Raw genomic sequence first — 13,204 nt, forward strand, 5'->3', positions numbered from 1 at the left:
TCACATCGATTGATAGATTTAATCTTAACTATTTATACTAAAATCTAAATATTAATATTTAATTATCTCACTCTCATAAAATTTTTTTCTCACAAGATACATTACCTATATAAAAAGAAATGTTAATAGCACTCTCTTTCTAACCTTCTCTATATATGATTAACTGAAATTTTTTAAAAATAAAAAAATTTAATTGATCTTATTTCTAGATTAGGAAAGAAAAGCATAGGACTATTAGACAAAGCGTAACTCCCCACCCCACACATACACAGTCAACTTACTTCAAAAAGTAACATTTTTAGAATTATTTCTCATAATTTATTTTCTTAAAATTTAATAATTATAATGATTAATTAATCTTAACAATTGAATTTTAATAAAATGAATGGGATAAGGAGTAATATTTTATTTTTGGAATAATTTGATCTCTCCTTATTAATAAAAAAATCAAACAATTATAAAAAAATCATCCTACTTTATATTATTTTTTATTTTTATTTCTTTTATTTTTTTAAATCTAATATACCCATATGATCTCAATTTTGCCCACCAGAAAATACATTTAATTTAGAAGAAAAAAAATACCATGGAATGATTTACGTGTCATGATGGTAACTAAAAGTGTCAATGAAGTCTGATTGAATTCTTATTTAAAAAGAACTTATAATTGATTGTAAGGAAAGGGATTAATCCCACTCAAGTCTTTATTTTGAGTTATTTTATAAAGACAACTTTACGTGTAACTTTTGGTGGTTCAAGTAATATTACCTACTCAGAACAATGTTTTCAAAAAATAAAAATAGAAAGTGTCTGAAATTTTTCTACTTTTAACGGATATATTTTATATGAATTAATTTTAAGACATAGACGTTAAATATAAACATTTATTTTTGTCGAAATTTAAACTGCAAATTTTTTAATATGTGATTGACATTATTAATTTGAATTATACACATAATCATTCTAAGTAAATATATTTTACACTATTATTTTATAAATCGACATATAATAAATTTATTGATTTTAATTATAGTTATTCTAAAAATTATATCAAAGAATATTTTAGCTTAAGTAAAATTACACTTATAGTGTATATCTATTAAATTCAAATAAAAATAAACCCTTTTAAAAATTAATTATAAGGTTAAATTATTCTAAAAGTAAACTTAAATAAGAGTTTTATTATCATATGAAAGTATAAAATACTTTTATATAATTATAAAATCATAAATTATTTATATAATTAAATAATAATATAAAAATATTTTATATTATCGGTATATCATTTTTTTCTTTTTAAATAAATACTTTTTTTGCGTTTACTTTTATGGTAAGTAATAATTTTGCTTTTAAAAAGACTTTGTCTAATACTATATTGATATTGCAAAACGCTTGGGTTTAATGGATAGGCACGAATCATGCGTGACAGAGTGTAAAGCAAAATGATGATGATTGCCACGAGGTTCTTGTCATTTGTTGATTGTTGCTTGGGCCTAAAGAGTGGTGGTTTTTAGGTCTCTTTCCCGCAAAACCCGCACACATATAATTTATATCTATACTACTATACAATGTAGGAAAGGTTCGCCAAGACCTTTATACTTTTCATTCTACAGAAATCTTTAATTAATTTAACAATCCAAAAAAAATGTTTGTTAATGATATATTAAAATGATTTTAATTTTCCAACAATATCAATGCCCATCCCTCAACGTGGCTTACCCATAATTTCAAATCAATGTGGAATAGATAAATATCATGAATTACCGAAAACTACTTCTTCACTAGTCCTAATTTGAGAACCTTTTTTCCATCAATGCACTTGATTCAATTTCCCTATTTCCAACCAATCTTTTTTCTTTCATTTATTTAATTTTTAAATTTAGAATGACTTTTTGGGATGCAAGTATGCAATAACAGGCGGTGCAGGGTCTAGACATTGAAAGTTTTATAGCTTGAGAATTCTTGAAATATGTTGGTGATCCTATGTATTATTCTAGGTTCGGTGATTCTCACTTTCATGTCTCCGGTGATTGATGAATCAGATTACCTAGACTCATATTGTTGCAGCAGATGGGCTTACGAAGTGTGATTCCACGATTATTGGTATTTTGTGATGTAAAAATATAAGGTATTTGAAATGAAACGTGAAGAAGAAATTATTTTAAGTAATTTATTTTGATAAATTAGTTGAAGTAACTCATGGAAAATAAGGTAGTTTATAAGTTAATAACTTTTTTTATTTTAAATTTTATCATTACTAGTTTATTTGAAATTTTAAGGTAGTTTATAAGTTATTAACTTTTTTTATTTTAAATTTTATCATTACTAGTTTATTTGAAATTTCATTTGATACTTTTATTCAATTTAAAAATTCTCATCTTTTTTGTTCGTGGTGTGAAAAACTCTTTTATCTAATTTTTTGTAGTCATACAAGTGAGAGACGTACACATCAAAGTTCTTGTTGTACAAATAAAAAATAAATGTTTAAGAAAAATTATAAAGAAAAAATATTTTTTATTTTTTTAAAAAAATAATATTATTACTAAAGTATTTAAATGTTAAAAAATAATTTTAAAGCTTATAAGTTCCTTTGACTAGCTTATGTTATTTTGACCATAATAACTTTGTTTGGTACACAAGCTTATTTTAGTAACTTATTTTTCATACGTTACTTTGAAAAGAATTTTTTGTGTGGTCATGTATAACCAAATTTTGAAGTAGTAATTGGACTTGTGTCCAAGTTGTCTCCCAAAGGATTAGCGTATACTTTGACAATTAGGAATTAAAAATCAAAGTTCGTAAAAAGTATTTATCAATTGGTTGTGTTGAATTCATAAAGGGAACAATTCCAAAACTGTTGTGAAATTTGATGGTTTTTGATAGTCAGGGTTGGACTCGGCTTCCCCCTTTATTAGTGCAATGATTCCCAAATAAGCTAGTTAATCATGTATTTTTTCTTTGATTTATAGTTGTATGCTAACCCTAATGTCTTAGGTGAAAGAGTATAGATTATTTGGATTAATTCCCAATGTCTTGACATACTAATCCAAATAACTAGCCTTAACGTTTGAAAATCACAAGGAACCTAATTGGTATTGACCTATGTCTAGAATCAAAGTCAATTAGGTACTCTTCCTTAGTTATGGAATAAAAGGGGTGTTTATCAACTACGCTTTCAATTCCTAATATTGAATTATAGGTGATCAATCTAAAATAAGCATTAAGAGGAGAAGAAGAAGAAGAAGAAGAAGAAGAAGAAGAAGAAGAAGAAGAAAGTTACATGAATTCAAGTTCAGTCTATCCAACCCCAATAGATGAGATGGTTAGCTGTTCTTAGCTTGATTACCATTCAAATGATTAAACACAAAAACCATGTAACGTATCAAAGATAAAGCCCTAGAAAATAGTAGCTCTATCTCTCAGATCTATGTCATAAAAAAACACACCAAATGACTCCTCTATCATGTCCTAGGTCTTTTGTATTCTGATATGGGCTTGGGCCTCACGCAACTAGCTTGCTTAAGCATGAGTAACATCTCGCTCAAGCAAGGCCTTCTAATCTCTATCAAGGCATCTTCTAACTCTCTTCGCTTAAGCGCAAAATGTCACGCTTAAAAGAGGTCTTCGTGTTCTTCCTTTGCCCTATTCACCTCGTTCAAGCCCTTTGGGGCTTGGGCTTGAGTGAAGGCCTCTAGTGAATCCAAGGTTGTTCTCTAACTTGGCTTGCTTAAGCCTTACTTTGCTCAAGTTTAAGCGAGCTCAACTTCATATATTTTCTTCAAAATTCCTCTTGCTCAAACACGTAGAATGACTTGCTTGAGCGAGCCATGGCAATGTTTTTCATTATGATTTAGACATAACTCACTTAAGCACATAGCATGCCATGCTTAAGCGAGACGTCTTAGTTTGTTCAGCTAACTTAAATTTTCGTACAAAAACTCCACAAAAACATAAAAAAAAAAGTCCTAAAAACTTTAAATTTTAAGGTTCCTATGTAATTATTCACACTTCAACCTAATCTTAAGGTAAAACAAGGCTATATGTATAAAAAATTCCAGATAATCACCGCAAAGCATATGTGAAATTAAGGTCTACTTAGCAATTATCAAAACACGCCAAACTTTGAACCTTGCTTCTCCTCAAGCAAAAACTATTTCCTAAAAAGAGTTAGCACTGAACAACAATTATTACTATACAACATCTCTTACTCATGCGGATTTTCCATTAACTCCAACTCTCTCGTGTACTGAATCAATTAGCATGGTGCCCACTTCATAATTTCAAAATCACAAAGTATCATGTTCTTCACCTCATAATGCTTATCAAGTTTATAGGGTCCTTGGTGCTCAACCATGCTATAAACCTTCCTACTAAAGCAAATTAGAATTGCAAAACCATTTTATTCTAGACTTCTATGTACATGGTATAAAATGACAATTCTTGTGTACACTGTCAAATAAGTTGATGATGGATCAATTGTATTCTTGTATACCAATGATTAATTTGTTTCTTAGGATCTATAACTTTCTATATAAAAAATCAATTTTAGCAAAATAAAAATATGATAGCATAAATTTTTACCTTAATTACTTTTTATGAAAATTTTTATCTTAATTAATTATATTTGCCCTTGCATTGTGTGCTTCTATATGCAGTGTAGGTGGTTTATGTATGTGTTGGGTGTGAAAAATCCTACAAAAGCTCTATTTAGTAGAATATAAAGGCGTTGTGACAAAATTATCATGTTGATCAATATCTAAGAAAGGAGTACAAGACATTCGATATATGAAAGGAAAACAACCCATAAAATTCATGTTATCGATGAGATTGACATTCACAGAAAAAAAATGTTATTTTTCAAATTTCACCTCAAGCAAGTGTTTCTCAATGCATTCCTTAAATTATCGTATTGAAGATGTACCACCAATAAGTTATCAGATAAACAGAATCAACATCAAGTATGCATGGGTAACTTCTATAAATTAAAACTTTTTCAATGTAGTGTAGCTTTAACATGTATATTTATCTACATCAATTATTTTAATGGCTCAACTATTTTGATTATCTATAAGTAAAACGGGGCTGAATTGATATAAGTGTCAATGCATGAAATGACAACATTGCCAATATAATGAATGTTATTATAAAAAGGATTTCACTAATTTTTTTTTTCAAATATTTTAATATGGTTGAAGCTAATTTTTAGAAGGTGAGAGAGATGAAGGTATCCCTTTATATAATGTATGTATAGGAACACATGTTCATCTTTATTAGTTTTCAACTTGCCACATTGTCACTAATATGCAGAGGAATAAAGAAAAAATTCATATGAATAAACATGTTCTTGGAAAATAGCTAAACTAAAATTAATATAAACAATAATGCATGAGAAGAAAATTTTTAAATATTAATTTTAGCGTAATAGAAATGCGGACACACAGGCACCGCAACACCGCCTGTGTTTCCGATAGTTAACAAGAATGACAATTCAAAAAAATAAGAAATAACTTGCCCTTACCGAAGTGTTTCTCTAATAAGCTTCAATTTAGCTCAGGTAAGTGCATAACTTTATCCATGACCTGAAACAACAACACAGTTTAAGTTCGATTTTCATCTCAACAGTCAATTCTCATGGAAACATGCAAAGATAGCTAAGGGATTTCGTGGCTTGTAATGTGGTTGGGCTACAAAGAACTTGGTTTTTTTTATGGATATTCAAAATGACTCAGAGAAGAGAAAGCATTTTTCTTTCAAGATACTTATCAATTTTATTTCTCGCTTACCAGTCCTAGGTATCTTAACTTTGCTCAATTAGAACCACTTGGCTGCCCTCAATGCTTATATTATCTATTTTCTTTCTCTTTTTATTTTATTTAAAAAGGCAACCACTTTTTTCTTTTCTTAGCCACTTTGAGATACTTGAACTTGGTTCTCCCTTGGTGAGCATGGATTGCCCACTCCTAACTTAGAATCCCGCGGTATTCTAAGACATTTGCTCTCCTCTTCCCTAAAGTCAAGGATAACATTGCCTTTCTTTTCAAGCTCGGGATTCAACAAAAGTTTAACTGTGTAGGCTCAACATTGGTGGCAAGGGTTACACATATTAGTGGCTTAGTGGCTAATAACACAAACATGGCTTGATCATTTCTTTGCACATAACTACAAGCATATCAAAAGTGAGATTGAATCAAAATCAATTATGCGTGAATTAGGTGTGCCACTCAATTTATCAAACAATATGGTTCACTCAACTTACCAGCTAGGCTACAAGTTGCTTAAATTGCTTTTATTCATCATGCCAAACTCATTAACCTTTTTAGAATCATGCCATGACACAATTTCTTTTCCATTAATTAGAGTGTAACCACACTTTTCAAAATCAACAAACCAATTGCCATCATACAATGCAACATATTTTATTATGTATTCACATGTTCAGTGCTTCCTACTGCTACTTCATTTAATTAAAAAAACAACTAATTCTAAAAATCAAAACAACCAAAAAGTAATAAAAGGGACAAGGAAGAAAAATACTCCTATAAGACTCCATCTTATATGAGGAGGAGTTTGCATCCATTTGGTCTCCATTGTTTTTATACCCGTTGTTGTTTTCCTATGCAGTTTCCTTTTGTGCAACCTCATTCCCCCTTCCTTGGGAAGTGGCTGGTTGGTCCATAAAGCCGACTAACCACAAAACATATACAAGTTGCATACTCTGCCTAGCTAGGGCAATGATAAAGGTTGGCAGCTCCGATAGAGGTATGTAGGCTGAAACCTCGCAAGGAATCCATGACCATGCCAATGGCATGGTTGTTGTCTGCTATGTCTGCCCACATCTCCCTCATCTCGACCTGGATGGCCATCTGATATGATGCTGGTAGAGGTAGGTTTATAGTAGCAGGGTTGTCGGAGTAAGGTCATTTGCAACAATAGGGGTTGCTAGTCTATAGTTATCAAGAATGAATCGCTAGTTGATGGGCCATCGGATGTTATCATAGGGAGGTGCATGAGAGCAGTCAACCTAGACTTCCTTAAGCCTGCATAGGCTAATGATGAGAGAGGGGAATCCTAAAGAACCCTTATGTGCGGGGTTTCTAGGGTTGGTTGAGAACATAAATTCCTCAATCTTCTTGGGGATGATGTAACCAATATTCATGAACATCCCAACAATAATCATAAAGATCAGGTAGGAAACATCCTTTTGAGGTCAGAAACATGGGAGTTAGGGGCAATGTTTGCATAATAGAAGGTCAACCAAGTCTATGTGAGCTACCTCATGTCGGACCTATGGATTAAGTGAGGGACAACAAACTCCCTTGCTATGCTTACCTCAAAGCTCGCTGCCAATGCACAAAAGCACATTTGCCATTTCTTTGTGATTGTTGGGATGGTGTAACCATTCATTGTACTCAGAAACAGTACTCGGCCTGGGAGAAGATATCTCCAAATAGGTGTTGATGGCGTATGTGTCATACAGGATGCAAATGTCGCGAACAGTGTTGTACTACTCAAGAACTGCATCCTTGCCTTAGATAGGAAGGCGATTACATAGAACTCATGGCTTATGGCATCGCTAAACTCCTGGTCTGGTTCAACAAGCTTCTTCCATCAGTGTTCCACTATTTTATTGGTGACAGTGGGATAGTGATTTGGTGCAAGTTCCACCCATTGTTCTTTGATCCACTACCTCCTCACTAATTCTTTGAATAGCTTCTTATAGTGAAGTAAGGGAAAATGATTGTTAGATCAAAAAGGTTCATTTTCCTTTGGGTTGGGTGCATTCTAAGACCTATTGCCTTACAACCTTTGCTTCTTGGGGAGGAGCCTTTTTCTGACCAGTGGTCTTAGTGTGTGCCATCTTGAAATTCATAAGAAAACAACATTTGGGAACAAGCAAGTTAGAATCAAAAAGAAGGAAAATGGAAAGTTGTATTCTTGGTGGCCTCACTTAAGCTAGAGCAATGTCTCGCTCAAGCAAGGCTATCAGTGATGAGGCAATGTTTGGTTATGTCTCTCCTCACTTAAGCACCTAAAACACCACACTTAAGCGCGGAGGCAGCCTCGTTCAGGTTCTCACCTAAGTCAGAGGTCAATACTACAAGGTGGCTCGCTCAAGCGCCCAGAATGTTGCGCTTGAGCGAGGAGTATCAGCAGAACCCCAAAATTTGAATTTTTAAAAGAAAAAACCCCATCTCTCTCAAAAGTTGGAACTTGTGCTTAAGCAAGGCTAAAGAATAAGATAAGATAGAGGGTTCAAAATTGATTCCTTCTATAATGAAATGTGATAGAAGAACATTTGTGGAAACCTCAGAAATAAATTTGAACCCTACCTTTTCTTTAGTTAGGGTATTCAAAATACGAGGGAAAAAGAAGATATTAGAGGACTTACTCAGATGATGATGCAGGGAGTAAGGATGATTGGGTGCTTGAGTGTGATAATGAAAGAAAGGGAATGTCAGTGCAAGGGTGAGAATGAGAAGAAAAAGGTTTTAAAGAGAGAAAGGGGAGTAATGAATCGGGGAAAAGGGAAGAGAATTCAGGGAGTAATAGAAGGAATGATGGAGGGAGAGGGAAAGGTGGGAAGTTATAAAACTTCTCCTTAGTTATGATTTGTTTGCTTAAGCAAGTATGATGGCTCAAGAAGCCCAAACCCAACGTTTGTTTTAGCTCACTTAAGCATCAACAAGGGACACTTAAGTGAGGTTGGTCAAGGAATTCCTTGATGGTTACTAACTTGACTTGCTTAAGCAATGGCTAAGCCATCGCATAAGCAAGGGGAATAAATGTGTCACTTATTATACAAAACGGAAAAGATGCAAAGAATTGTGATTGAACTTATCCTAAAATGCAAATAAAAGGTTAGAATCTTGGGTTGCCTCCCAGTAAGCACTTCTTTAACGTCACTAGCTTGACGTGTGAAATGACCTCATGTGTCACTTAAGTGAATCACCACGATGAGCCACTCGATGTCACCACCTAAGTATATCTTAAGCCTTTGACCATTTATGACCTAACTTTTCTTTCTTGAAGGGTCCTCAACCGCTATTGTTTTGTAAGGTTTGACCTCCTTTATGGTAAAAGGGCCACTCCATCTAGACTTCAACTTCCTTGGAAATAGTATAAGCTGTGAGTTTTAGAGTAACACTTGTTTTCCTGGCTTAAACTCTTTCTTGTCATGGTAGGTCATGGTCCACTCTTTGTATAGTTTGGTTAACTCAAAAGCATTGAGTCGCATTTCCTCTAGCTCCTATAATTGGATTAAAATTTAGAAACTTGAGAGCCCATAAGGCTTTACGTTCCAATTCCACCTGGAGGTGGCATGCTTTTCCATACACCATCTAAAACAACAAGAGGCCTATTGGTGTCTTGAATGGAGTATAGTAGGCCCACAAGTTATCATCAAGCTTACTAGACCAGTTCTTTCGAGAGGTAGCCACTGTTTTCTCCAAAATTCACTTGATCTCCTTGTTGGAGACATTTTCTTGTCCATTCGTTTAAGGATTGTAGATGGAGGTCACTTTATGTTAGACCTTATAGTGTTGCAAGACCCTTTCCAGCTACGCATTACAAAAGTGTGTTCCCCCGTCACTAATAAAAGTAAAGGCACTCCAAACCTAGCAAAGATATTCTTCTTATATGGAATTTGATCACATTCCTCACATCATTTATAGGAGTTTCCACTGCTTCCACCCACTTTGAGATGTAGTCTATTGCTACCAGGATATATTCATTACCATCTAACGACAGTAAGCAACCAACAAAGTCAATGCCCTAACAGTCAAAGACCTTTACTTCCAGCATAGATTGCATTGGCATCTCATGCCTCCTAGAGATGTTCCCAATTCTTTGGCACTTGTTGCAACCTTCTACATGAGCATATGCATCCTTAAACAAAGTTGACCAAAAGAAACCAGATTGGAGGACTTTTGCCACTGTCTTTTCCCCATTGAAGTGGCCTCCATATGGTGAGTTATGGCAATGCCATAACATGCTAGTTGCTTCCTGCCTTGTGACGCACCTCCTTAACAAATTATCAGCTCCAATTTTAAACAAGTGGGCGTCATCCCATACATATCGCTTGGCTTCTAGGAAGAACTTCTTTTTCTTAGTTGGCTTGAGATCTTTTGGTGGCTCCCCTGTGGCCTTCAAGTTAGCCACGATGGTAAACCAAGGGAAATTTTCTTCTACTATCTTTATGACTATTAACTTCTCATCAAGAAATTGCTCCCGAACCTCCTTCCCATGAATGGTGACCTCCTCGTTGACCAACTACGAAAGATGGTTGACTACAAGGTTCTCACTATCCTTCTTGTCTCAAATCTCCAAGTTGAACTCTTGCAGAAATAGAACCCATCAAATTAATTATGGCTTTGAGTCCTCCCTGGTGAGAAGGAATCAGATAGCTTAATGGTCTGTGTAGACTTACAATCTTTGACCCCACAAGATAGAACCTGAGCTTTTCTAGTGCATAAAAAATTATCAATATCTCCTTCTCTGTGGTTGCTTAGTTGGTTGTGCTCCATTAAGCACTTTGCTTGCATAGTAAATAACATGGAAAATCTTGTTCCTTCACTATTCCAACACGGCCCCCACTGCATAATCACTGGCGTCATACATCAACTTAAATTCTTGGTCCCACTTCCGAGCTATGATTATAGGAGTTGTGACTAACTTCCCTTTTAGCAATTTAAAAGCCTTTAAATTGTCCCTATTAAGATGGAAGGGAACGTCTTTTGCTAATAAATTGCTAAGGGGTCTAGCAATTTTCAAGACGTCCTTGATGAACCTCATGTAAAATCCAGTGTGCCCCAAAAAGCTTTTAAGTGCCTTTGCATCCCATGGTGGTGGTAGTCTTTCAATCACATCAATTTTTCCTTGTCAACTTTAATTCACCAAGCTGGGATTTTGTGCCCAAGTACTATACCTTCAGTCACCATGAAGTGGCCCTTTTGCCAATTGAGCACTAGGTTGGTTTCAGTGCACCTTTTTAGCGCCGACTTTAAGTTTTCAAGGCATGCATCAAAAGGGCTGCAAAAAATCGAGAAGTCATCCATGAAGATCTTTATACACATCTCCACCAAATTGGAGAAAATAGAAAGTATACACTGCTAAAAAGGGAAAATGATCCATGAAAGAAAAGGGAAAATGATCATTCCTTGTTGCACTGTTCAGCCTCCTATAATCGGGGCACATCCTCCACCTCATGACGGTTCTGGTAGGCATGAGCTCATGCTTCTTATTCTTCACCATAATTATACCTCTATTCTTTAAAACCACCTGCACTAGGCTCATCCATGAACAGTCTAATATAGGTAGATCATCCTAGCTTCTAACAACTTTAGAAATTCTTATCTCACTGCTTCCTTGATCTCTAGGTTGAGTCTCTTTTGCGATTAGGCTATCAACTTGTAGTTATCCTTCAAGTTGATGTCATGCATGCAATAGGAGGGGCTTATTCCTTTGAAGTTGGAAATATGTCTCCCTGTAGCTCCCTTGTTTCCTTTAATACCTTCAATAACTTTTCTTCTTTCAACTTGGTCAAGGAACTACTAATGATATCTGGCTTCTCGCCATCACCCTCCAAGAACACTTACTTCAAATGAGAGGGGAGCAACTTCAATTCCAACTTGGACTTCTCATTCTTTTTCTCAACTGCTAACTCTTCAGTTTTGCTCTAGCTAGTCACCTCCTTTGAGGAATCAAGGTCATAGAGGCATTCTTCAACTTCTTTCTTTTCCTTCATCGTCAATCCTTTCACTATGTTCACCATTGCATGCTCTAGTGGAGATTTTACACACAACTATATGATATGCTTTTTAACGGCTTCATCGATGACATCTATTTTGAAATAGGCTTTTTTGTCTTTTGGGTGTTGTATAGCCTGAAACACATCAAATGTTTGCTCTTCCTCACCTACTCAGATTGTGAATTTTCCTTTTGCAACACTAATAACAACATTGATCGTGTTTAGGAATGGTTTTCCTAAGATCAACGGAATGTTTGAGTCTTCCTCTATATCCATAATGACAAAGTCAGTCGATAGTGTGAATTTTCCTACATCAACCAACATGTTCTCCACCACTCCATGAGGGATTTTGATGGAATGATCCGTCGGTTGAATAGTCATGCGAGTCTCTTTCACTTCCATGTTACCAATTCTTTCCATCATAGATAAGGTCATTAAGTTGATGCTAGCTCCCAAATCTAGGAATGCACTCCCAATTGACAAGTTCTTGATAGTGATAGGAATTGTGAAACTCCTGGGATCTCCCAACTTGGAAAGCAAGGTTTTTTCGATAATGGCACTACATCTAGCCTCTAAGGTCACCATGCCCTCATCACTTATGCTCATTTTCTTGGTTAACAATTCCTTCATGAAGTTAGAGTATACCGAAATTTGCTTCAATGCTTCCGAGAATTGTTAGACTTTTGGCAAGCGTACCAATTGTCATTGCAGGTTACACATTTATAAAAAAGTTTGTCTCTACAGGGACTTGAGTTACTTAATTCATTCGGATAAAGATTATCAGTTCAATAGTTATGTATAAATTTAATCGAATGTCATTGGTTTTGGTTTAACTAACTAAAGATAACTTAAAGTAAAAGAATAGTGAAAATAACGGATTTACGAAAATAACAGAAATATGGGAATAACGGAAATAATGAAATTTAGTGCGTCGGAAATACGTAAAATTACGGAAACAAAAATAACGACTTTAATTAATTCAAGAAAACATAGAATTGGATTTCATCATTCATACCCTTAGTATCCTAATAAGATTAACATATAGGAATCATTTTTTGACATTATTGATGCACACATTAAGTTACCCTAGGTCGATCCCTCGCTCTTGTGGTCTAAGAATATTTACCAAATATCGATCCCTCGCATTTGAAGTAAATACCTCAGCATTACAATTATATTCTCATGCTTTTTGCAATCAAAACATTATGTTCTATTCCTAGCAACATAACGTAAAGAGTAAAATCACTCAGTTCAAATTCTAAGATTACTTTTTAGTATCACTTAAAATCCAATTTCATGACATTAGTGATCAAATAGAATTAAGCATTACAAGTAGAATGAAATCACCAATAATGAGTAGAAAAGATTCATACATATATAATATCAAAAGGGATACATAAGGGTACAAAGATTACATCCAATCCTTAAGAAAAACTAACCGATCATTGCATAGAGCAC

The 13,204-nt window shown here is 34.3% G+C and overlaps 1 protein-coding gene across 1 annotated transcript; it reads right to left on the minus strand.

Annotated features, from left to right (window-relative positions):
• Positions 1–11,917: 11,917 nt before the first annotated feature.
• Positions 11,918–12,352, minus strand: LOC114411304. Its single transcript, XM_028375025.1, has one exon. The coding sequence runs from the start codon at positions 12,350–12,352 to the stop codon at positions 11,918–11,920; it is 435 nt and encodes a 144-aa protein (XP_028230826.1).
• Between the last annotated feature and the right edge of the window lie 852 nt (positions 12,353–13,204).

This window comes from Glycine soja, chromosome 5 (assembly GCF_004193775.1).
Source record: "Glycine soja cultivar W05 chromosome 5, ASM419377v2, whole genome shotgun sequence".
Taxonomy (NCBI): domain Eukaryota; kingdom Viridiplantae; phylum Streptophyta; class Magnoliopsida; order Fabales; family Fabaceae; genus Glycine; species Glycine soja.

What these genes read in the sequence shown, in the direction of transcription:
- LOC114411304 (XM_028375025.1), bottom strand. Translation starts at nt 12,352, where the DNA reads ATGAGCATAAGTGATGAGGGCATGGTGACCTTAGAGGCTAGATGTAGT.